Below are 26,919 nucleotides of genomic sequence, written 5' to 3' on the forward strand. Positions count from 1 at the left end.
AGTGTTGTACCCAGGACATCATCTCAGAAAACAAATGAACAGATATGTAGCTACAGCTTCAAAACCACTTTATAATGTGCTGACTATTGTGTGTGCAAAGTGGAATCATTGCATTCCCGTAAAGAAAAATACCAGGGCACACAAGACACTATCCTCAAACACAAACTCAACTACTCAATTGCACCCACCCACGCAGGCGGCAGCAGGATATTGGGGTTCTTTGTTGCCACGCAGAGACATTTATTAGAGTTTTGGGGGAGCTCCCCGCTGGGCGGCCGTAGTGCATGTGAAAACACACACAGTGGGGCACGGCACATTCAGGAGGTCATGCCTCCCATGCTAATTTAGAACTGTCCGCTCCACGCTGGACCCGCTCCAAGTTCCAGCTAGTCCCCCTTGACCCGACTACCCCTCCTCCTCCATCCAACCTATACACATTTCCCTCATCACTCATCCCATCCATCCATCTATACCTCCCTCTCCTCCACCCTTCTCCACCCACTGCAGCAGCAGACAAGTCAAAGAAATGAAAGGTAACGCGACTCACGTTAAGTGAAATACGTGCTTCGTGTGTTCCACTGAACTGCAATGCACTATATGTTTTAATAATTATCAATATTTCTCAAAATAAAAGTAAGTTAATTGAATTCAACATTTAATTACAATTCTACAAATTTAGGAAAAGTGCCAAATGAAGAAACACAGACTCTAAAATGCATTCTGGACCAGGTCACGTGTTTTCTCTGACATTCCTCTTTGTCAATTCAAAAACACTTCCAAGGTCCAAAACTGGAATAAAGTGATCAACAGCGGGTTCTTGAGTGACAGGAGTGTACTTTACTCACACGGGGAGTAGAGTTCAGTGCTTAGCTTGTCAGGGTTAGTTACTCGGGCCGGAGGACTCTGTACTCTTGCTGTCGGTTTCTGAGGAGTCGCTCTCCTCACCGCCGCTGTCGCTGGGACCTGGAGCTCCTGGCCTGGACTTGGGGGGTCGTTTGTCCCATTGCTGAGCTGCCCCTCTCCTGCCTGCGCTGTTCAGCAGTGGCTGGTTCATCTGGAGGCCATTTCCAGAATGAAGGCAGTGCATGAGTTGGCCGATTTCCTGAAGATTCAAAACCAAACTGGTTGGAACAACCTACAAATCACTATAGACTTCATACCATCTCTAACTGGTTCATTTTTTTTGTCATAAATTATGTATGGAATACAAAGTTATAATTCCTCTGGACAGTTATAGTAGCTATAGAGCTATGAACACACACCCTATTCTCTTGGCTGGTCATTAGGTCTTCAATCTCCGAGTGCCATCCGAGGATTTCGGCAAACTTCCTGACCGAATCCACCAGGTCACCCAGCTCCATGTAGTCGCCCCTCCTCAGAGGCTTTCGCTCAAACGGACCCACCGCGTTCCGGTTCAGCAGCAGCCGCGGCACGCTGGACTTCACCGTGTTCACCAGGCTTGCAAAGGGTTCAATCTGCCAGACAGAGGAACTCCAAAAAGTCAGTTTAGCTCTAAGTAGCAAAATAGTTCTGTTTGATTACCAGGAAGACAACAACATCTGAGGGTTTCCAAAACCAACTCAGCAGACGACCACCAATATGTCAATTCATACTAATATGATTACTTATTTTCTTATATGTATATTATACTCTCTGATGTAAACATGTGCATAACTAAATGATTCAAAAAACATATGACTGACAGGACCCTCCTCACCTGTAGAGATGTTCCCATGATCATGAGGAGGTCAGCTTCTGGAAAGTCTTTTGTATGTTGGAAATAGCTCTGTGGTAAATCTTCACCAAAAAACACAACGTCTGGTTTCACCGTGGCCTCACAAAATGAACATTTGGGGATGTTATCGGTCATTATCAGCCTCTGGAAAGAAAAAGAAAAAAAAAAGAAAGAAAAAGGTTAAAAATGGGTCATGAAAAAGTGGTGGATGAAGGTTTGTTTTAACGCTGGAGCTTAGTGTGCTATTTTATTGACATTACTTTGGCCTCTTCTGCAGGAAATGGAGTGTAGCACAGGTGACAGGAAGCTGTCGCAAAACTTCCATGAGCCTCCACAAGCTTGTCTTCAGGAATGCCGCACACTAAAAATACAGAGAAAGACACATTCTATTACTCAGAAAATACAAAGTCCTACATTTAGAACAGGGTAAATGTAGCACTCGATGACCTCTCATACAGCAATCCGTCAGAGCAGCTCCTTCGGAAATCCTACATAAAACACAGAACAGCTTTCTCCTGCACACCTTGTTTGGAAACTGTTTGTCATTTCTGACACATCAATATATCAGTTTGTGGTCCATTTGACATGGATGATCAACCTTCCCTCTGAAGATCAACAAGGCTCTAACATTCAGATGTTCCTCAAGACTTGGGAGTCGGGTGTATTAGATCAGGACTGGTACAAAATCTTCCAAAAGAATGCATCTCAAGGAAGATGGTTAACTATCATTAGTGGATACTATACACCACAGGTGTCAAAATCCAGTCCTGGAGGGCCATGGTCCTGCTGTTTTTCTTGTAGACCAACTAAATAGAATCACTGATTGGCTGAAGAGTGTCCACACCTGTTTTCAAGGTGAAAATCAACAGGTAACTAAGAGGTGAAAACAAAAATCAGCAGGACCCTGGCCCTCCATGACCGGAGTTTGACACCCCTGCTATACACTGTCATATATAAGGTTTCTTGAGGGATATGTCTCCAGAATAGCCTTCAGATCTTGTGCTTATCTTCATGAACTATGTTATGGATTTGAGATGAGCGAGGTAATAAAAATGCGTTCCCGTCTCCGCTCACTTTTCTCCAGGCCATCGATGTTCTGGGTGTACATGCGGAGCAGCAGGCCTTTCTGGTGTAGCATACGGATAAAGTAGTGGACGTAGTTTGGCCGATGACGGCCTGGGTAGAGCTCCTTGGCCAATGAGAAGAAAGGTCGAGGGTCATTGGAGAAGTAGTCAATGTTAAAAATGGCCTCTGGGTAGGGAAGGTCATATTTTTTGAGGTTTGCGTACAAGCCTGTTCCTGGAGTCCTGAAATCCAAAACGTACAAGTTCAGTGGGCTTTCACTGGGACACAAAAACAGAGCTAATTGTAAAAACAAAGCTAAAATGAAAACACAACAGTTTAAGCAACTCTGATGTGAGATTGTATCTTATGACTAGCACAAGGGTGGTGATGCCAGCCACTACAAGTGAAATGACATGTTTACATTCACTAAAAAAATCAATATATGAGAAGTCTGGATATAATACATAAAAGGTCACACACACACACACACACACACCTGAAGTCAGGGATACCACTGGCTGTGCTGATCCCAGCTCCTGCCACCACAACAATATTCTGCAAACGTCCAAGCTTGACCATTCGTGCAATGGGACCCAGGCCGCCCCGTGGCGTGGGTTGGGGTTTTGTCATAGAACCAGAAGAAGACGACTGATGGGGCCTAATACTTGATGAAAAGTCCAGCACTGCATTACTGCCCACTTTAGAGGGCCTCCATTTCCTAAATCAGCCAACCAAGAAACAAATCAAATTACGCCAAATGAATACACACGGATTTACGCCAGGAAAATGCCATCTGATTAAATCCTTTTAAACAAAAATACCAAAGACTCAAATGGATTATTTTTTAATTCATGTGGAGATAAAACAGATTTGTCTCTGTGTGCAATGCAGATGACTCAAGAAACACATGTAACATCTTACTATTGTAATTTATTGAGGGCACCAATTGCATATAGTCGTGTATTGCTACTTGTCCACGAGTGCTGTCGGACACAAATCAGACGGCACCCTCAGTCAGTGTTCCTCACCGTGCTAGTGTGGCAGCCTGCTCATTCACGCTCATATGGCTGAGCTCACTCGCCAGGCCCGAGTCAGACGGCCTGTTCCGCTGGGCCACGCCGAGCCCCGGCTCTCGAGGGTTTCCCTGAGTGAGGGAGCTCCGTGTTACCCTGCTGAGAGAGGCCTGGGAACTCCTCTTCTCCCTGCTGGTTTTGGCCTTGCTCATATCTACACCTACAAGAGTAAAAAAAAAAAAAAAAATACAACCTTTTACTTTTCTCCCTCACGTATTAATTCTGAAGCTACGATCGTTTCCATGGGGTCGAGGGAACCTCTGTCCAAACAACAGACGGCAGTCACTGAACTGGACTTTTCAATGACTAAATGTCGTTCTCACAGGTTTTTTGTTTTTTTATTTCAAGTCTTGTACTGAGTCTGTTCTTATGTGTTTTGTATCTGAACCAAAGCAGTAACAACAGTGACAACATTAATTCTGACATAATGTTGGCTAAGAGGGAAGGACTGTCTGAGGAACAAGAAGCCATTTATTTTCTCAGCTTCAAATCAGTTTTCCTAACTACTTCTGAGAAAAGCCGCCGGCATCTCTTTCCACTTATTTCCAGATTATTTTTTTTTTTAAATTGATTTCAGCTCCCTCCTCCGTCACCATCGGTATCCGCCTAACTTTCAGCCCTGTGCTTAAAACGCTGTTACAATAAAAATCATAGCGGCAGTCTTTTGTGTCTTCCTCCTTTGGTCTGTGAGAAGCTTCAATCTTTTAAAACTGTCAACCCTGCAAACAAAAGCTAATGGTTGTAATATATTTAAACACCCCTCAACCCCCCCCCCCCCCCCCCCCACCCCAGTCTGCAGCTATGCTAATACAGCTCACAGCTGTGGCAGCTTTACTGCTCAGGGAAGGGGAACGGTGTGTGTGTGTGTGTGTGTGTAGGGGGAAGGGAGTTGCAAGTGGGCGAGTTTAAAAGGAGAGGTAGAGGAGGGTGAAAGAGAGCCCCTGGATTGACTGTGTGTCAACAAACCCAGCTGGAACAGAAAGGATGAAGCCCCATAAAGGCCCCCTCAAACCGAAAAGAAAAAGAGAAAGGAAAGGGAGAGCGGTGAAAGTGAACATAGATAGATAGATGATTTCAATAAAGGAGAGAACGCTGAAGAGGGAGAAGGGGGTTAGCTTAGAGGTTTTTGCTCAGAGGCTAATTTCAAGCTTTTGCCAGAAAGGAAGAACAGAGATGGAGGATAAAGATAATGGAACGAAAAAAGAAAGCCAAAAAAAAAGGAAAAAGAAAAATACATGCTGTAAAACAAGTGTGGCGGCGTATGAATGAGATAAGGAAAGCCTTTCACTGAAACATCTTATCGCCCAGTGGGCGGGTGACTGCGGAGCGCCATAAAACTATCTGAAGCTACAATGAGGCCATTTCCACGGTGACAAACCAACATGTCTAGCTGACCACAGCTAGTCACTGAAAAATTCTGCCACTAGAAAACAAACAACAAAGAACCGAACAATCTCTATAAAAGTTGTAGGCAAAGTGACGACATTTTGCACTTATTTTTTGTTCAAACTATCGGGGACGATTATGAAGTAGTCAGAGCTCATTTCTTCGTCATTTAATCTATTTGAAGCATATCTACTCTTCACAAGATTACCACAACTCCAGTGCTTTAATGGCCAAACCTGTGGAACTATTAAAAACCACAGGGGGCGTGAGGTCAGCGGCTTTGTCTTTTATCCGCCCCAAAAAAGACACACTGCTGGGCCGGACCAATAAATCACAGGAGGGTTCTAGAAGATCCTGCACAGATGGTGTGGAACACGGTCGGATGCTACCCTATTTAAAGGAAGATCCATACAGAGTTCTCGCCAAGTAAAACACAGACAGAAAACATGATGCAAAAGAGAGACTATTACTCATACAATGTTGTGACCTTTTGTCTGCCTCTATGCTTTGTGATATTAACATGTATTTAATGCATGATACATAATGCACATATTTGGGCTGACGGGAAAAGAATTCCTATTAGCAGTGACAAACGATAGGTCTTGAGATGGGGGGGTGGGGTTGGGGGGGGGGATACTGATGTGATTGGAGAACATAAATTACCCAGAAGTGAACAGAGATCACAGTTAATTACTAACATAACTCACAGCAGCACATTCATGCCAAAGGGAGACTGTAGAGTTTCTTTAGGAACATCTTTAATATGTCATCTGATTAATATTAAAACTAAACGTGTCTTAAATCTTCCAGGAAAATAATAACTGTCTCTTTTCAATATCATGTTTTTTTCAGTTTACAAGAATTCATTGACTGTCATAATGTTCAGTGTGAACTGACAAAACAGACTCTCCTATTAAAGACACATCCATAAAATAAATACATAAATATGTCCATTAACAAACAAAGAGACAAAAAAGAACCAGTAAGAGTCCTGAGGGCACACTTTTTGTTAACCAGGATAACTTAATGTGCATGAATTTCATTAAACAAATATTACTGTTATGGAAACTGCTGGTGCCTTGATTTGTCAAATCAGTTGAGTAATAAATTAATAAATTCTTTTACAAAAATAAATTAATTTAAATACTGGAAAAATCTTGGGTGTCAATTATACGTTTTCAAAATGTGTGGACGATGTGTATGTGTGTGTGTGTGTGTTTAATAAGCATGAAACCTAAACACAAAATAATTTAGCTGACAAATGTGGTTAGCAAACACGGACTCTCTATCAAAATTGTGTTGACAAGAATTTGGGGGGAAAAAAATTCCTTTTGATTTTTTTTCTGATGTAAGCACACAAACTCATATTACGGAAGGGCAGAAATCAAAACACTAATAGCAAAACACAATTCAATACAATTCTCCAAAAAAATTTTTCTTCACAGGAGGCATATACAGCTGTCCGCAGCTAAAGAAAGATTTCACTACTGACGGACACGCGGTTTTGACTCCAGGGAGAGGGGCTAAATCCAACACACACACACACACACACACACACACACTGCCTGGGCTGTGGAAACCATGGTGAGCCGAGGAAAAACGCGACAGTCAGTAGTGGAACGATCAGCCTGTCGCTCAGTATTAGCGAGACATCCCAGGCAGCTACGGGCCGGCCCAGACTCCGGGCGCAGCGCTGACCCAGTCACAGGGCCGGAGCTGTTTAAAATGGCAAACGGGGAGGTGAAAGACGCACACCACAGGGAATCCCATCCATACATTCTATACAGAAGCACTGATATACCCAGATGTACAATTCCTCTGACCTCTGAACTAACATAAATGACCTTAATACGCAAGATTGGCCACTGCGCGAGAACATGTTAATATATGGGGAAAATGACTGCTGATCTTCCGTTTATTAACAATAAGAAATAAACATGAATGCAATTATGTAACTATGAACAATGATATTGTTCTGTTTCCGTCACTGGAGTTCCTGTAGGCTTTCTCAGCAGGAGCAAACAGAAGCAGAGCAGACTGTGCTTAGATTGCTGATCGGACGGATGCTGCCCTCAGGTCCGGCACCCCTTTTTGGACCACCAGGGATGCAACCTCTTCAATGGGGGGGAGGGTGTTACAGTAATCTAATTAGAGAGGTCCAACAATGCTGTGTACCGCCTCAATGCTCACAGCCCCCCACCCCCCTTAAAAAAAGTGCAGCTTTAATCCTTTTGTAACATCTTTTCCAGCCACAGTTCTCAACCTTAAACACAGACCCACTTCATCAAGAGAGTTGGCGTTCTGGTGAAAAGTTAGTTGTGTGTTTTAGTCAGGCAGTCAACTTCACTATGAAAAAGTCTTATCAGAAAGTCATAACCCTAAGTTGTGGCCTGAGAGTGGACAAACTGGTGGACATCCTTGTCCGTGTGTGTGTGTGTGTGTTGAACTAAAAGCAAGCCGATAACACAGTCATCATTAGAAACAGTAAAAAGACCACTGGGAGGGCAGAGGAGAAAAAAGGGGTCATTTAACCCTGTGTTTGCCGTTGCTCAGGGAGTCTCTTTTTGTTTTGACTCGACCAAAAAACGGCCACACTCAACAGTGACTCTTCCATGATGTTTGCTGCCCCCTATGCTCTCTCCTCACCGAGCTCAGTACTATGGTCACCATGGGGACCACTTCAGCTCCTCCAAGGAGGCGAAAGGTCCGTTCTCCTCTTTCTCCTCCCCTCTGCTAATGACATGTCACTTAGTGGTGCTTCTTTGTTGGATTCTCATTTTATACAATGCAACTCATTTGTGCTGAAAATGTTGTTTGTTCAGTGGGAGTGCGTTTATGTGTGTGTGTGTGTGTGTGTGAGTGTGAGTGTGAGTGTGAGTGTGAGTGTGAGTGTGAGAGGGGGAGAGAGAGAGAGAGAGAGAAAGACAGACAGACACACAAAAACACACTCAGACCAGCATATCATCTTCAGCAGCAATTAATGAGGCTTTCTACCTCTTAGTTTTCATTTACATTCTGTTTACTTCTTACTTTCATTTAAGGGTCACTGACAGCTAATAGGGATAATGGAAAAGGATTATTCAGAGAAAATGATTATTCCCAGCTTAATCACTTCTTCTAAAATGTACCAAATTAAATAAATACCACAGAGCTATACTCAGCTAAAACAGTCTACTATATTTCTGTTCTCTCAAAGTGATTACCCATGAACAATTCCAGCATATTTAAAAATACATTACTTTCCACTTATCATTATTTCAGTACTTTGAGCAGGTCACTTTAGCAGTAGAATATATACAAAAATGTGTGGCCCCAGTAGCTCCATCATCTTTATCAATATATCACTGGTATTACATCTCATTTTGAGAATAAACTATCTGAGCAGAGTGTGAGTTTGCTCAATGCTGCCATCTAGTCTTTTACATGGAAACTGTGAAATCCTGAAAACAGACTCGCAATATTGATGGAGCAACACATGAATCGTCACATATTTATCTGACTTGAAGAATTAAATATCATGTAACTGTGGGGAGTTTAATGAAGTTCCAACCTGCATAATGATAAGCACCATTATGACAGTGAATTAAATTTTGTCAGATGAAAGTTAAACAAACTGAAATATTTCTAATTTTGGTGCCTTACCAGATACAATAAGCAGCCCCAGACCATGTTTGTACCTGGCTATTACAAAGTGTCTTGGTCGCATTCAGATCACGCGCAAGTATCAATTTGAAAAAGAAGATTAGGGTTCCACCTAGTGGCTTGATACAAAATTGCAGATGGACGCAAACAACCTGCCATCACCTACTGTATCCTCTCACTGTAAGATTAATTAACTGAACAGTAATTAAATACCTACAAGTACACTTTAATGGAAATAAATTAAAATATGCCAGGGCTGTCTAATTAAAAACAACAATCTGCATGAATCAAAGAACAAACCCAGAAGTGCTCCTGAAGAAAGTGGAGCCAGAAAACCCCTCTACCATAAAACCTACCTTGAAACTACATTCAAAATCTCAAAAGGAAAAAAAAGAGGAAAATAATTCAAACATGATTAAAAACACAACTCTCATAAGATCACTGTGACTTCACTGGGAGTATTGGCAAATCTAAACTGACAAGCATCAAATCACAACCGTTCCAATGCTGTATAGGCCCTTCTGCTATTCACTAACCAACTTGATTAAAAATACAGGGTCTATCGACGACATGTTTAATTAATCATCTAATCATCATTGGCTTTAACATCAGCCCAGTTCTTTGAACCCAAAATGTGAGGCTGGATCTATAAACTCTTTACATATTTGATCAACTTTGTAGTATTAGAGTAGACGTGTGATCAAATATTCTCCAGCCCCATTTCAAATCTTATCAGATAAGAGAGTCAAAGGTGTGTATAACTGACAGTTTCCAGAAATGAGCAGAAAGATATGGCTTTCTTTTCAGAACCAACAAATACCCCTTAAAAGCAAATTCTGCAAGACAAACTTGGTATGCGATTGAAATAAAATGGAAAGAAAGGGGAAAAAACTGCATTGCTGATATTGCTAAACCTGAAAAACAGCAAAGAACAGAAAACCTTGCAACCACTTCACATACAAATAAGAGTGAACAGTTATTTGGGTAAATAGTTATTTGACAGTTAAAGGAGAAGCTCATATTCTATTATGAATCAACAGACATACAGAAACTGGACTCGATTAAACTTTGACCCCTGAATTAACATGTGAGGTATTCCAGTGTTCTCTCCAAGTGAGAGTATCACTGCCCTCGGTCCATATCCCTTAAACCCATGCTATGACTGCAAAATCACTAGAGATTCAGGTTTTGACTTGGCAAATAGCACTGAATATCTGTTTTTTGTTCCAATTCAGCAAAATTGAAAATACATATATATTCAATTGCTATGTATGTATGTATGTGCGTGTGTGTGTATGTATGTGTCATCAAAATCGAACTAGCAGACGTTAAGACAAACAATAATCAGCAAACAAACAAAAAAATCAATGCATTAACAATCGCATAAGGCCATTCATTGGATACAGTTAACAAGCCCTACACCCAAATAATTAAGACCCGGGCAGTTTCGGAGACATGTAGGTGTAAGCCTAATGTATTTCAAATGTAGTTAACTTTTTACCACGTAAATGTGGGTCGAAATCAGATGCAAAATGAATCGATGTTAAATTACCTTCCTCTCCGGATGGAACGTCAGCTTGGAGGGAGATGGATGGCGAGGAATGAACAGTCGAAGTCAGCAAGTTTCTGATTCTTTACATTAAATAGCAGATTTCTGTAGTGACGCTCGTTACATAGCAACTTCTGTATTCAGTTTTCATTGCTACAGTTTGACAGACATCTGCAAACCAAGTTTGTGCTCTATTCTTCTGAGCAACGAGAACGGCGTCTAGAGGACAGGAACTACGTCATGATTTCATTTAGTGCGGGAAAATTATGTTAAAGACAAGGCGACTTGTTTCTATGGTTTCTGTCTCTTAGTGCAGTTACGCTATTGTTGCATACAATTTTCATTAAAAAAAAAAGGCCAAAGATGTTATTTTCCTGAAACGTCAAATGTATTGTTACATCAGCAAATACATGAATGAGACACAATCGACATTTCCTTTTTCAATATCCTATAGCTACATCTTTCGCGTCTTTCATAGTAAATGAACAGTATAAAAATTCTACAGTATTTTATTCTAAGCTGTTCTGTCTCAGATATCCACAATAACTAGAAAGATATACTATTTGTCAGATCAATATTATGAAAAAGGTTTAGTATTATAAGACTAAAACATTATACCCCGTTTCTGATAAGAGTTTAAATCACCGTTCCAGGACGTAAGCTTGATACTGTTATATCTGTTATTATACAAGAGAGCTAACATAACGGCAAGTATTATAGTATAGCAGCCTAACGTATAAACTGGGGTGTAACGTTTTCTGATAATCGTCTTTGGCCCACATCTGTGTCAGTACGCCAAGAAGCTGAAGATGTTCTCGGGATTCCAGCTGTCACCCCCGAGCTAAATTATATGAAATCCCAGTTGAAATCCTAAAAGAAATGCAGTGACTGTATGAAATGTAACAATGTAAAACTACAAATATAACGAGAGTTTAAATTCATTCTAATTCCGTTTACACATTCTGTTGTTCACTGACTATTGCGGAGGGTCTTTTCCCCATGGTCACATTGAATATAGGGTATAAACCAGGTGCAGATAAGATGTACCATTTACTAAACATAGTTCTCCCTGAGGTGTAACATTCTGTGTTGTGGAAGAATAGACGTCACTTCCTCTCTGAATGAGCAAACTTTGGTACACAGTGGAGAAGCTCAAGGGGGTACGCCACGTACACATTAGTTGAAGACAGGTCATGCTATCTTTTAAAAGCTTAGCCAGGTTCAGAGGAGCAGGTACTTTAGCTGTGCTGCAGTTTTCTAATTTAGATTTTTAAACGACATTGTTTTTGTCACACGGCCAAAGGGGTGGAGACCGCACGCACAGTGAAGTTTTCGCGGACCAAAGGAAGACTGCAAAAAAATTCATCAGCTAAGTTTACAAGTTACACTGGTGAGTGAAAACGAACCTACCCAATACAGTCAGCTAGCTGCTACCAGCGAAATATGCGCTGGTTGAATAACAGTGTAGTTATTGCACGATGCTGTATGATGTCAATGTCACTTACGATAACGCACAGTGGCAGGTAACTTAAGCTAAAGTTAGCAGTTCGTGGAGTGTCCGCCCTCTGATAATTCTGCATGGAATGGTATGCCTCTGCTGTAGCAAGATGGACATAGCCTATTACTGTTATTCACATGCAATCTCAAAGAGTCGAGTACGTTACAAAATTGAGACAGCCTTTGCTTTTCTGTAGATATCTACCATGTTCACCATTGCGCGGAGAAGAAGTTAAGCTCCTGCCACGTCATATATAAGAGGGAAAAACAGCTTAACTCGTCCCCATATCCAGTAGATCATATTTACAGTAATGTTTTAATACAGTAATGTGTTGTTATATGTCAGTATTCTGTAAAAAGTCTCGTCTCATGCTGTTCTTTAGTTATCCGAAAATCTTCGAAGTTTAGAGCTTGTTCAAATCTTATTAGTACATCTTATGGCTAAAATGTTCGCCGATTTACAACAGCGATGCTTTAATTAGGTTAATCGATTAACCAAATAATTAGTTCTGTCCTGTTGAGAACGGACGCCCATTGTTTGATTGGCTAACTCATGTCCTGCCATTCTTTTTGGTCTACAGTGGCTACGTGGAACTGTGCACATATTTTAATTTTGAGCGAGTAGTTCATAAACTTGGTTTAGGCTCTATCACTTCACTGGTCAGCATTATAAAACACAATATCATAAAGTACGCGGTATTGTTAATTCTCTTCTTGATTTATGTATGTATGATTCTAGTCGGACACAAGTCAGTTTCTCAGACTACAGCTGATCTCAAAGAAATTATGAAAAAATGTATAGTCTCAATGTATCATTTTGCACAACAAATTTAAAGAACAACCAGTCAAGTCATGTTGAAACCATAGTTTCCACCCATGCATACAGTATATTTCTGTTTTGTTATTGTGCATGCTTGTGTATTTTTTTTTTTTTTTAAACTTAAAAGGGTGTTGGAATTCTGTAATATGTTTCACTGGTTTCGCTGGTCTGCCTTGTTCTGTGTCGACTCATGCTCACACCCAGGCCACAGGCATGCCACTTTTGGTATTTTCCCATATTGAAAAACATGTTATTAGATATTGTAGTTCGGCTTTTCAACACCCTGTATTCCAGAAATATGATCATAATATTGGTGAGTTCAGTTGGGGGTTTTTTTCGATGTTTTTATGTTTGGCAGTCAAGGACATGTTGAGAAGTGTTGTGATCTTCTTTATTGTATTTTTTTGTAGAGGGAAAAAAAATGAGTGAAACAGATCAGCAGAACGATGTACCGGCATACCTCAAAGATGAGCCTCCCACAGGTAAATACCTACCACTAACCGCAAGAACCACAGAATGGTTTTTGGGTGTGTACTCTGTGTATCAGACAGACCTTGTGGTGTGCAAGGTACAGGATGACATCAACCAGCAATTTCAAAATTCAAGTCAGATAACCCTCCAAACTTAACAGAAGAAAAAATTCTCTCGAGCCAGGCACTTTCACTGACCTTTGACCCACATTATCATGTGGGTACATGTTGGCTGTTTGTCTCAGACATGGGGACTTTAAATTTTACATAATCGTGGAATAACATTACAAGGCCACACGATGGCGCTCTTGTGCAGTCAGTGGTACTCTGTGAACACTTGGGCTCTCAGATCCCTGCGATTATCATCCTTTTTTGACAGCTGATGTACAACCTGTGCTGTCTTGGTGTCATATGTATCTGTCTAGCCTGGGAAATAGAACAGAAATATACTGTAACCTAGGCATGTTCAGTTTAGTTCTTTCAATCAGCTTTAATAAATAAAATTTGACAGTCCCCACAAGTAACATTCATAGCAGGCTATGCAGATTGTTCCATGCTTCAGTCACTTACTGCCAGAGCTCTAAAATGTCTCTTTATATTTTATTTTCTTGTCAACAAATAGTCACTTTAACTGTCAGATATTCTGAAAAATGTCAGTGTTTTGCCATGCTTAAGAATACTTTCTTTCTTTTCTCCTCATGTCTTGCAGACTCCAATAAAGACCACCCCCAACCCCAGCCAGGCATGCTCTCCAGAGTGACTGGGGGGCTCTTCAGTGTCACCAAGGGGGCAGTGGGGGCTACGGTCGGTGGCGTGGCCTGGATTGGAGGGAAGAGTCTGGATCTGACCAAAACCGCCGTCACCTCAGTTGCTGCTGTTCCAGCCATGGGTGTGGGGTTAGTGAAGGGGGGGGTATCCGCGGTCGCTGGTGGCGTGACCGCCGTTGGCTCAGCGGTTGTCAGTAAGGTTCCCATCGGAGGCGGCAAGAAGAAGGACAAATCTGATTGAATCGTGTGATTTGTAATGGAAGGTACCGCGCTTGGTGGTTTGCGTTTTCCTGTTTTGACCCACACTGAGATGAAAGCAGGTTTCACAACCTGGATCGAGAGTGTCTTGGACCACACCCATCCTCTTGGACTGGCCAATGAGATTGAGGAGTGCCCTTTGGGGGGGTGATTCCTATTTTTCAGGAAAGAGACTTCTTTTTTTTAATGCGTGTCAAAAATGGTGTGTGTTGGAATATGACAATGAATGTCGCATTTAAACACAGCCCCAAAAAAAAAAAGCGTCTTTTTGAGGAGTATTAGTTTTATGTGTCAAACAGCAGGGGAGGAGCCTGTTGAAATGATTAGATTTTGATGTGTGGAAATGCTGTACATGTCCTTACCATCTATACACGTCTTTCTGGATTCGCAGTTACAATGCATCAAGTTCTGTATGCTTGAATTTAAACACAAAGGATTTTTTCTTGTGTGTGTGTGTGCGTGTGTGTGGGTTTGTAGCAGTGCCTTCTGGTCAGATTCCTGCAGGACAAGCATTGGATTAAGATGGAAATCAGCGGCGTGCTCTGTAGGATACCGTTGAAGAAAATCACAGACTGCCGGGGGGGGGGGGGGGGGGGGGGGGGGGGGCTGTGCGCTCTGTCTCTCTCTGATTGATTCTGTTTGTGAGATTACTGACTCAATGCCTGTGGGGCCCACACAGCGAACCCTGGTGTTCTTCCTCGCAAAACAACAGCCATCACTCTCTGTCCCACATACGCCACCGAGAAGCTCTGTGCTATGACACATACCCGCGCGCGCGAACACACACACACGCATACATACACACGCTAAGACGCATTCCCGCTGAGCTGTAGCCGAGGACAGTATATGCTGGGAATTTTGGAAAATTCTGTTTTAAGAACGTGCAGCAGGTGTGCTATTTTAGGCTTTACCTTATGATGTCATGTACCTCCTAATATGAGAATTGTACATTTACAGTATGCTTGGAATTCTTTTTTTTTTTTTTTTTTTTGGCTGATATGTGATCTCTTGTGTTCAGACAAAAACATTAAATTCTGTTTTCCTTCTCCAAATGGTTGCAACGCGGGTCCGGACAGAACCACATTCTTGTTTTGTTACAAAGTATTAAAAAAAAAAAAAAAGTAAAAAAAAAATCACCTTTAGATACACACTATATATGCATTTACCAAAGAATATGTTTGTGTTCATCTGAGGATTTTTTTTTTTGTTCTTTTTTGCTAGCATTATCATTGGTCCATGATCCGTTATATCTTCTCGTTAAAAGGTAGTAGTGATGTGTTGTTGTTGTTGTTGTTTTCACTGTATACGTGTGTGACTGATTTAACTATTTGTGACCATACTATGCAAATTCAAAGTGAAAATAAAGGAATAAAAGTGCCTTTTCCCAGATTGTTAAACAGTTGTGACCTTGTGGTAAAATGGTACGCCTCAATTTTTGGGGATTGTTTTTGATTGACTGACCAAGATGCAGTGTGAAGAAACCTAAGGCTGCTGTATACGTACAGTAGTGATTGCTGTCAAAACATCCTGTTTCCCATACAATGCTACAGGTCGCTCTTATCACATGCTGCTCTATAAACAACACAGAACACACCAGCTTTACGGTTAATTTATAAAGCTTAGCTTCTTGGCCTCACCTCAATTTACTTGGTGGGGTGAGGTCAAAAAAAAAAAAAAAAAAAGCTTTCAGGCGACCAGCCATCGGTCGAATGCGTTTTCTTTTCGTCAAACACTTGTCACAGTGTCACGACAGCTGGGGTGGTCAAATACATACAGGATTCAGTGACAGAGGTGCCACACCCACGCCAGCCCCGCCCCCTGCCGTCACCCTCTGGATCAAACTCACTTCTACTCCCAGAACTGGCTGTTCAGTAAACACATAAAAGGGCACACTCAGTATAGTGCTATGATAAGATGTGGAGGATAAACAGCAACCTGAAGCTAGAGGGTATCAGCAGGAAGTTGACAGGATAAACTGGTCAATGACTATGACCCGAGTTACAAACATGTTGGAGATATGGCACAAAGTGAGACTGGCTGTATTATCTAATCACCTTGATCGTGTATTTGGAACACTTCTGATATTTCTCTTATTGTACAAACCTTACTTTCAACAGCACATTAAGTTATCTGACTAACTGAGAACTCGCCATTGTGAAAACAAAGTGAGTTCAAACAGATAATTTATTAAAACTTGCCACTTTGGTCTGGAAACATGCAAATTCTAATTAAAGTGATAAGATCTGACTTTCTAACAGCTGATAATGTGTTTTGATCTACATTCATATAAAATCAGCTCCACAGTCTTGATGGGTTTGAAAACTAATATGAATGCTGATAGGTAATTAAACTCGGCAGAAGGGAAACAAGAATTTTGAGAAAAAAGAAAAAAAAAAACCATCAATAGTGAGGAATAGACTAAAACAAGTGTAAAGTGATCAGTATAAAAGGGAAGAATGTTCTAGAGGATGTACATGTTATATCTTCTTTTTCCCCCCTGTCTCTTAGCTACATATGCACATGAAGATCAGCAGCAGTATGAGACCAGTTCAGGTCTATCCATAGCGGTGATGCTAGAGCTTTTTTGCCGCTGTTCTGAGACCAGTTCTCCTCCACCTCCCATGAGTTACAGAAACCCCTTAAACGTGGATGGTTGTGGCAGGATGAGGCAGGACTTTTAACACTGGTCTCTCTCTCTCTGTCTCTCTCTCCCCCTGTCTCTCTCTCTCTCTCTCTCTCTCTCCCTCTCTCTCTCTCTGTGTCTGTCTTTCTTTCCCCACCCCAATCCATTCACAAGCTTGAGATTTAGACAGTTTTTTTTCCACAAATTGATAATGAGGTTTGAATGCAGCTCACCGTGAATCAGGGCCTTTACACTTCAAAGCGTCAGTATAAGTGGCTGGACCATTAAAGGGGAGGGATAGATTGCTCTTTGAGAGTGGGGGGGGGGGGGGGGGGGGGGGGGGGGGGGGGGGGGGGGGGGGGGAATAAACCACTTACCTTGGCTGGTTTGATTACTGCTCTGTGACCCACAAGTAAACACAATGTTCTGACAGGAATAGTATAGATCTCTTTATGACCAAGAAACAAAAGCATGAGAATTAATTGTTCATTTGTTGGCTGGTTTAATATAGTCAGATAACCTTAAATTAAATATCTGAAAAAGGAAAACTGACTAATGTGGCACTATATTGCCACATGTAGTCTCTCTATCCAGTCAGTGTCATAGGTCTACAGGTGGCAATATAGCACCACAACATGTTTGGATCCAGACCTCATTTTGATTTCAACCACAACAGCTGGAGGCCTGTTTTTTTTTTTTTTTTTTTCAAATGTTTAATCAAGATCTAAATGATCCACCACTTTTTCATCCAGCAAGTTTTTAGATTGAGTACATCTTATATCTAACCCATGTTTATTCATGAAGACACAGCCTAGCTCGCCTTATTAAAATGACAGTTCATTACCAAATAGCTTTCACCTTGTCCTAGATTATGATAAGTACTTAGATACTGAGTCCTCTGGATATAGCAGTGAATCTCATATCTGTGATGTTAGTATGACATTAATTCAGAGTCAAAAATAACTCAATGCATGTTTATCATAAACCATGCATTTTCTGCTAGGGTTTTTTTTTTTTTCTTCCTTTCTTTCTTTCTTTTTTTTTTTACTCGGGTGAGCACACAGCGTAACACTGAACAGGGAAAATCTGTGACATCTGTAGAAACTGGTCAATTCACAATTTCACAATCGCAAGATAACCAATGGCATCCCAGTCCATTGTCAGCAGTCTCGCTGACTGGATATTAAACTTGAACATTTATGTGTGAGATACGGTGTTGGTGAAATGCCTGAGACATTGTGAGCAGAATATTTTATTGTGAGAGCAGAATATTCATTTTGTGTGTAAGATATTTTTTTTTTTTTTTTACGAAAACTGAGCAAAGTTTCAAAGACTTCAGATATACACAATACTTAAAAACCTGCTCGTTCACAGACTCTGTAGATTTTGAATTGGCTATCTCAATCTTACACTAAAGAGCTAGTTTGCATATGCTACGGAAGCGCAGTCCGTGGAATTTACTGAGCCAGCTATTTATTATGAAAAATCTATTGACTAGCCAGTCAGCTGGCTTAATTTAGCAAACTAACCGACCTTGCTAAATACACAGATTACCTGTCCAGACAAATCGAATAAACATGTGTTAATGCATATTTAAAAGAGGAATGTACCATCTGGTTATTTGGGCTGTTGAAAAACCCAGGTGAAATGAATTAAATCACTGTCCCTTACAAACAAAACACTCTTGTGCATTTTAGGTACGAGGTATTACTCCTATGTAGTCACCACACCAACCAATCACACAACTAAACACACTTCTGTCAGGTTAGCACAATCTGTGAGCTGATGGCAGAGAGAGCAGTCACAAATGAGATGTTTATTTTGGAAAAATACGACCGCAGGCAGAGGGAAATGAGCGGGGAAAAAAAGCCCCAGAACGTTTAGAACTGGGTAGAACTGAGGTCAGTACAGTGCAGAGGCAGGGTTAAAAAAATCTGTGCCTACTTCTACTGTCAGCAAACTTTTCTCAGTTAGTAAATCAGGCCTTTCACCCCTGCACTCCTCAAAATGCGTCATGATCTAGGTGTATGAAATATTTGGCTGAATTCACTCCGATATCTTAGTGTGGCATTAATATTATGCCAGTCAACATGCCTGGTAACCACTACACGACAGAAAAGTCACAAGCTGGTCTTTTTTTTCACGCGTGATTCCTCGATGGTGGAATAGTTGTCCGATCCCGTCTGACCTTCAAAGTCCCTCGCAACTTTCAACAAGTACCTAAAGACTCATCTGTCCCATGAAAACCTCACCACCAGATCTGAGGACTAACTCACTCCCTTATGCTTGACTCCTTACTCGCTGACTGATAGTTAAAATCACTTATGTTCCAGAATATACAGTATGTATTTCTTCTCTCTCACTATATATATTGCCTGCTACTCCCTGGTCGATACTCTTTGCTATTGCTTTAGGCTGACCTGATTTCTTGACACTCTGTGATGGGTATTACCCAGCACTTATTTATGAGCTATTTCATTTCAAACTGTACATTACCACTTTAGATGAGGATGTCATAAAACCTGCTTTGCTGTTGCTATGGTAGTGTTGCTCTCTCACTGATTACTGTTTATAGCATTCTAACTATTAGCATTGCTTCATCCCAAACTTTGGGGCGATGTCTTCACCCGCACTTTTGTAGCCCCTTGATCACGGGCAGGGGTTGAGTCTGTCTTTGACTGCTGTTTACTCTTTTTTCTTCTTTCAGCTGTTCTTGCACTTGTCTCTGGTCTATCACTGAACTTAGCGGTGGTACACATAGCACAGTCAGCTCCTCTCACAGCTACATGCTTGAGTTTTCATTGTGCCTCACTTGTAAGTCGCTTTAGATGAAACTATCTGCTAAATGAATAAGTGTAAATGTAAATTTAAATATAGACTCCATGTATGCTCGATATGGTGGAAATATATGTAACTGACAGTATAGTTATCTCTTATAATAAATGGGAGCAGGTGGTACTGTAGTCAAAGAACAACACGGACACGATTAGCTTGTGGATCCTAAAATTATATCAAAATGTGTAGGACAATACTTGTTTTCAGGGTATTTAAGAAAGGATTACAAAAATGAAAAAAAGAAAAAAAAAAGTCATGAATAGAACAATGATTGAATGTATTAAATGAGAGGAAACATGTAAGTATGGTAACGCAACCACACAGACATGGTCTTGTTACTTTAGGAGAACATTATGTAGAAAGTTTTGAGTTTTTCTTCAAAAGAAAAAAAAAGGAGGTATGGAGCGGTACAGGTCATCCCTTTGGGGGATGAAGAATCAGAACAAAAAACAACAGCGAATAATGAAAGAGAAATTAAAGAGACTGCTGCTTCGCCAATGCTTTCATGTAGCGTATCAACAAAGAACTTATTACATTAAAAAAAAAAGAAAGAAAAAAAAAAAGCTACTTATCCTTAGTAGAATATTTTAATATTTATAACCTTGTTTTTTTCTGTTGACCTTGGGATCAACACTTAAAAAGCTGAGATAATGAGATTAGGGTTTTGTTTTTCTTTTTTTTTTCTTCTTTTTTTCTTGACAATAGATAACAGTCTATCAGTGTGAGACAGTGATGGATGCTGAAACGCAAAAAGTTTCACAGATCTCTTTTAATACCCTTGGGTTTTGTCACAACTTTTGATCCCGTACAAAGTTCTTATTTACCTTCAAATACGTTGTATCATCACCAAGTTATCGTATGTATCAAAATATCCACACAAAGAGAGCTGATTGAGAATGAGTTTTTATGGCTTTCATAATCAGAATAAATATTATTATATCGACCTAGATACGATATCGGTCTTAGATCAGTAAGCTCACTCTGAAATGCTTGATGGGCATGGGCCGCAGTGTCTTATTTGGGCAATGTATCCTGATGGAAATGAAAAGCCAATCTGAAAGTGTTCTGTTTGAGATTATGAGTAGATTACTGGGACATACGTTCTTGTTGTTGAGGAAAAAACTCATCATGAAGTTGATTACCTCTGTTCCCAAGAGTCTGGCTGAGTGACAGCTGGTTTGAGGAGGTACCACACAAACACTTACAGCATCAAACAACATATAGAGAACTGGGCCAACATAAAAAAAAAAAAAAAAGCCTGTTCCCTTCTGGGAACTATATCACAGATTCCAGTCATCATCTGAACATGTAGAGCCATGTAAGATAAATTGCACAGCAAGACAGCAGGAAAAAAAAAAAAAAAAGCAAGCAGGAAATTATGGAAAGTATAATTTATTTACTCATTCACTCTTTGATTAATGTAGCCTGAAACAATAAACAGCACCGAATTGATTTCTGCTCTTTTTTTAATTACTTCAGTTTCAAACCACAGAGCAAGAACCAATCAAAGAGCTTGCCTGGCTTTGATCTCAGAGACTCATATCATACTTCCACCAGAGGATGACTTCATGAGAGTAATATATCTAATTGCCTGAAAGAAAACAGATTACAAATATCAAATTATGACCTGTTTATTCGTCATGGCAAACAATTTAGAGCTATTTTTAATGAGGTGTCATTTTACTGTTTGGGGTGTATGTAAATAAACCAATTAAAAAGTACAAGTGGAACTCTTGTGGCATGTAACTCATTTTATGCAGTCAGCCAAAGCACTGCCCTGGAACTTTACCACAAAGTCCCACAGACTGAGCTGTCTTCCTGCAGACGTCATTGCTGTGCTTATGACAACACAACGAAACGTTTTTAAAATTGCAAAAATACTTACAATTAAAATTAAAAGGTACTTAAATTAAAAAGTACTTAAAATGAAAAGTACTTACATTATGCCATGTGTACGTTGGTGGCAGAAAAAAAAAAACTAATAACACCAAATTTAACTTGGAATTGAATGTAACATTTATTTGATTTTTAATGTATAGCACAAGACTAGTTCATGAGAGGAAGTCATTTTTAAAGCATTGATTTGAGGCTGTAGCTCAAGGTTTTGTTTTTTCTGCTGGTCAAGCTGTCAGATATGTCTTGATGATATAGACCATATAGCTCTTAGTAAAGCACAGAAAAGGAAAAGCTTAAATCAGCACAAGTTGAACAGACAACTGCCTCTTCTCTGGGGCAAACGCACTCACTATAGTTTTTAACTACAAGTATGGCTGTGACTGCACAGGTTTAACCTTTGTGACAGGAATCAAGGCTCAGGATGGAATAATTGAGGGGAAAGAAAAAATAACTGAAATTTTACATCATGCTGTTTTAACTAAAATGTCTAGTTATTGAAAACGATTGCAACATTGCAAAGGGCCATAAATCAAGTATAAAGTAGAGGCTGAGGGCAGTGGGTCTGGTAGCGATTCAGATTCGGTGGTCTGCAACTTGAAGAAAGCCAGTGCAGCTGGGTGCCTTGCAGTTTAAGACACAGGTGATTTTTACAGCACAGCGTGGCTGACACGAAGAGCTGGTCCCTTAAGTTTCCAAGTAACATCTGGTTTCTCAGAAACACTCACCTCACTTACACCCACACCCAAACACACAAACATACACACACACACACACACACACACACACACACACACACACACACACACACACACATTTTCAACATCAGCTCTGTAGAGGATCCTCTCCAGCTCCCCGCATGAGGGTGAATGCACTAACCTGTTTGTCAGAGAAAAAAAAAAAAAAAAAAATCAGGACAACAGTTCCTGGAATTGTGGGTTTGTTGAGGGAAACATGAGCTATTTGTAAGAAACTATATAAGTGTCCTTGTGGTCTCGGACAAAAATAAAGCATATATTCAATGAACAAGTAGCACTGACTTAGGAGCATGTGTCTCCTTTGGACATGGATATTAAAATAATTAAACAGATTCCTAACTGGCAGTCATTCATTTTTCCTCATTTCAGTGTTACAGAAAATATATGAACTGTATTTTGCGGAGGGAAAATATTGTGCTTAATCATTACTACTCTACTCAGAGACCAGCATGTAAAATCATTCATTTCATTTGGATGTCAAAAGTATTTCTGTTTCTCTCTCCTTTTTTTATTTTGTAAAGTCTTGAAAACAGCCAATGGGTGCTGAGAATCTGACGAAGTGGTTTGAAATTTACCTTCATTTTATATTATTTTCATGCAAACTCTCAAAGCACAATTCATTGAGAGAGAGAGAGAGAGAGAGAGAGAGAGAAAGAGAGAGAGGCAGAAGGAGAGACAGAGAGATTCTTTGCCTGCCCAGTTCTTGAAACATTCTTTGTCTCCTTGGTAAACTTCTAACAAAATACTTGGCATTCCCCAGAGAACAGTTATGTCCTAAAATGTTTGTGATGGCACACACACACAAACACACACACACACACGCAAAAGAATGAAGTTTCTTTTCTTAATGAATTCGACAGAGAACAGAGGGAAGCAGCAGGGCTCCCTGATGACTTACAGACAAGACAAAAAAAAAAAGAAAGAAAACAGTGAAAAACACCACAACCATCCTCTCACAAATATGCCCCGTGTCAGAACCTTCACTGTCAACAGTTCCAAATCACAAGCACGAGCCTTTGTCTCTTGCCCTTGAGCAAAATGTTTTCCATGTGCGACACTGTCACGGCACACTACTCAAAACCCGAAAAGAAACAATTTATGCTGAGAAAAGAAAAAACAAAAAAAAACACACGATCCAATAAAAGATATTCAAAAATTTTTTTTTGTCTTTTTTTTTTAACACGATTGCATTCAGTCCGTTTTCAACACGATGACACAAGACGTCACTGACACTTGAAGGAGGATAACATATTGTTGGAAGTCACACGTCTAGGAGGACGTTGTTTAAATGTTCTTGAATCTTATTCAGAAATGACAAAGTCGTCAAAAATGTTATTGTTTGATTGCAAACGTGGGAATTGAAATTTCCGTAACCATACAGAACTATGAATAACTGGGAGGCCAGAATGTCAGATATGCACAGATAACTTAATATTGTGAAACACTGTACTTACTGTAGTCACGGATGATGCTACATTGTGCAATGAATATTTTGCAATCTATTCCCTCATTGGTCCTTACAGCAAACGTTCGCAGCCCTCTTATGTACAAGTCAAAACTTGTGCACAAAAGCTGTCTTAAGTTCTTTAAAAACTCAACTGAGACAACTCCTCTTATTGTGATCATAATCAGCTATATGGCAACCTGTCAACTTTGACAATAGCTATTAATTTACTGTCTGGGGAGTCAACCACAATCATCATAGTACCTTCAAACGTTAATGTGTCTATAATATTATCATCACAAAGGCCCGTTTTTCTATTCAGCCGGTCTGAAAATATCTGCTGCCCTAATTGCTTTTGTAGACCGCTGTGAAATATGAAATTGGATTAGATTTCTGAGCTCACCGCTGAATGTCAGCCGCGTAAATGGGACACTCAAAAACACCGTCCGTAATGACTGATTCAGGGCAGGTATCGTGCGTAGTGTCAAAAACCTCAGCTGCGGTAGACCGGAGGAACTAAAAAACGCGTTTAAAACAAGCAGAGAGAGGGAGAGGCAATAACCGCAGTTCTAATGACTCGACTTTGAGGTTTCTTCTCATCTGGACCAGGTTCAGTAACTACCATTTTTATTCTCTTTGAAGGAAGTGCTGTCTTTTTTTTCTGATTCTCATTAAAAACAGCCTCTGTGCTTTCTGCACTGGGGTATGAGAGTGTGTTTGTGTTGAATGACACAGTTTATGCCAAATGTCCCGAGGTTTGATGCATGTGAAATCTCTTTTACCATCAGCTATGGAACCGAGTGACTCATAGACTTCTAAAAGTTCAGACTTTACCTGAGGCAAGAGACACGGAGTCACTCGCAAATTATCCTGCGTTATAGGGTTAACCTTGTCTACTCGACCATTCGGTGACGCACTTCCAGAGTTAGGGCCCTTAGTAGCCACATCACATTTTCATGTTCCACTCAAACTCTGTTCTCAAAATTCAATGCACAACGCACCACTTAATGGGTTCAAATACATTCTACGTTATTTATATATTTATTTTTTTTCCATTCGCTGTGCCCTTACCCTCTCCTTCAAAGCCGACTGGATGTTCAGGTTCACTTCAGAGATGGCATTATGGAGCTCCTTCAAGGCTTTTAGTGATTCTATCTCTTGTCATTTGATACTGTACCCAAAAGATGAAAGGTCTTTTGAAAGATATATCTGCTACTCATTATATTCTGCCACTATTTCTTTTTCTTTCTAAAGAAAAAAAACAAACAAAAAAAACCAAGATTGTGTCATTGTATTTACCTAACTTGCAACTCTGAAAAAAAAAAAAAAAAAATTCAAGGTCTCCATCTTAATGTTGTCATATTAATGGAGCCAGTCCTATAGAGAGGATCCTAACGAAATGTACGACGGCACCTGATGCTGTCCGGAAGCTTTGAATTCCAGTGTAATATTTCTGTTCAAGGGCCCTCAAATACTTGAACACATTAGAGCCCATAGCATCGCTTATATCCAGTTTAACCCCATGGTTACAATGTGATAAGATAACCTTTGGATCCATGCACCTCACAAACCTTCTACAAACACTCACTGCCTTTCCCAAGATGCTGAATACGACGTGAGAGAAAATTCTCTTCCTGTGCTGTCATGTTCTCTCTAAAGTTTTACTATCCTTTAGCAATTTTGCTTTTTTTCTTTTTAAAGTTCTCTGGTTTTCTTGTATTGTTTAGAGCTAGGAGTCAATTAAAAAAAAAGATAGCACTGCCCCGTCTAATGGGAGATGGTGGATTTTCTTTCCTGTTCATTCGGGAACTCTTAGGACTTTGTGGACACCCCCCCCCCCCCCCCCCCCCCCCCCCCCCCGTATTTCTCTGCAAATGTAACCTGTAACTGTATAGGCATTGATCCGTTTATGTTAATAAATCTCCACTGTATATATTCAGCTCTCAGATCAGATTGCGCTCTCTCTTTTTTGGCTCATGCTGTGTAATCTTAAGACAGCCTTCAACCCTTTTCGCTGGGCTAAGCTACGGAGAACAGGCCAGAGCGAGAGCTCTGAGTGATGGGAGTCATGGCTGCTTTAGTGCCTCAAATTGGAGGAGCAGCGGGGATCTCACAGCCTTTGATTTGCGGTAAGAGAGAAAAAGCTCAAAGCCTGGACTTTTCTTCTCAGAATGTGGAATATGCCCAGCACTGCACTAAAGAACAATATCACAGCAGAACACCACTCATTAGACTCTACGCCTAAGTCTATGCTAAGGGAACATGACATACAAGTTGTTCTCAGATTGTTGAAGATACCTGAGAATGGCTCTTATGTTGGAATAGCGTGAAGAAGAAAATTCCAAGCAAAGGTTTAGTAATGATGTTTGACAAAAGGATGCAAAAGATCTGTGGTGACCATGCAAATGAGCGAAATCACAACGTTTACGGTCACGGTAATGTTTAGACAAATTACAGAACGGTTGTTAGTCCTGTCACTGTGTTGTGATTTAGACAAATGTACGAGGCAGGGAAGATAGCTTTTCAGAGGAAAACCGTGTGATATAAATTTCTTTTTCTTTTCCTTTTCTTTTCCAGGTACTGATACCCGTCAACACGAAGAAAAAAAAAAAAAACGAATGTGATTTCAAATCAGCCATCATGGGATTTAAAGGCCTTTTCACAAAAAAAGAAAAAGAAAAGAAAAAAAACAACAACCCAGAAATTGAAAGCGTGGGCCTTCACACCCATCAATTTAGTTTGGCTTTTGCCAAAGAGTGGAAATCCTTTCGTGTACGGTACGCTTGACAAAGTCTGTACTTATCTTAGAAAGCTATTCAAGCAGATCACTTTTTTTTTTCAACGAACATCCACTTTTTTAAAAAACAGGCACACACTCAGGCACACACACACACACACACACACACACACACAGACTGCAGAGTGAAAAGCTGTGTATTCGTAAGCTGGTTGTAGCAGCCTGGTTATTAGATATACACCCTGTGGGTATGGTGTCATTGTTTTTCACTCAGTTCAGATGTTGGATTTGTAAATAGAAAAGAGAAAATGTGATGCATATTAATGAAAACTGTTGTACTTTTAAGCTGTTTTCAAAAGAAGCCAAA

General features: G+C 40.4%; 2 protein-coding genes across 2 annotated transcripts; one reads left to right on the forward strand and one right to left on the reverse strand.

Moving 5' to 3' along the window:
- Nucleotides 1-880: 880 nt before the first annotated feature.
- On the reverse strand, nt 881-4,025 carry LOC115826742 (NAD-dependent protein deacetylase sirtuin-3). The gene is made up of 7 exons (XM_030790626.1): nt 3,829-4,025; nt 3,297-3,518; nt 2,810-3,042; nt 1,996-2,096; nt 1,718-1,879; nt 1,263-1,475; nt 881-1,102 (listed from the first exon to the last, which is right to left on the reverse strand). The coding sequence occupies exons 1-7, from the start codon at nt 4,023-4,025 to the stop codon at nt 881-883; spliced, it is 1,350 nt and encodes a 449-aa protein (XP_030646486.1).
- A 7,585-nt stretch (nt 4,026-11,610) lies between these two features.
- tmem263 (transmembrane protein 263) lies at nt 11,611-14,441 on the forward strand. The gene is made up of 3 exons (XM_030790081.1): nt 11,611-11,840; nt 13,178-13,249; nt 13,947-14,441. The coding sequence occupies exons 2-3, from the start codon at nt 13,189-13,191 to the stop codon at nt 14,243-14,245; spliced, it is 360 nt and encodes a 119-aa protein (XP_030645941.1). The 5' UTR covers nt 11,611-11,840; nt 13,178-13,188; the 3' UTR covers nt 14,246-14,441.
- Nucleotides 14,442-26,919: the final 12,478 nt, after the last annotated feature.

Source organism: Chanos chanos, chromosome 13 (genome assembly GCF_902362185.1).
Source record: "Chanos chanos chromosome 13, fChaCha1.1, whole genome shotgun sequence".
Classification (NCBI taxonomy): domain Eukaryota; kingdom Metazoa; phylum Chordata; class Actinopteri; order Gonorynchiformes; family Chanidae; genus Chanos; species Chanos chanos.

What these genes read in the sequence shown, in the direction of transcription:
- LOC115826742 (XM_030790626.1), bottom strand. Translation starts at nt 4,025, where the DNA reads ATGAGCAAGGCCAAAACCAGCAGGGAGAAGAGGAGTTCCCAGGCCTCT. An exon ending in CATCGATGGCCTGGAGAAAA is followed by an intron (nt 2,097 to 2,809) that starts GTGAGCGGAGAC and finishes CTGTATTTTTAG; the next exon opens with TGTGCGGCATTCCTGAAGAC. An exon ending in TTCCTGCAGAAGAGGCCAAA is followed by an intron (nt 1,880 to 1,995) that starts GTAATGTCAATA and finishes TTTTCTTTCCAG; the next exon opens with AGGCTGATAATGACCGATAA.
- tmem263 (XM_030790081.1), top strand. Translation starts at nt 13,189, where the DNA reads ATGAGTGAAACAGATCAGCAGAACGATGTACCGGCATACCTCAAAGAT. An exon ending in CAAAGATGAGCCTCCCACAG is followed by an intron (nt 13,250 to 13,946) that starts GTAAATACCTAC and finishes CATGTCTTGCAG; the next exon opens with ACTCCAATAAAGACCACCCC.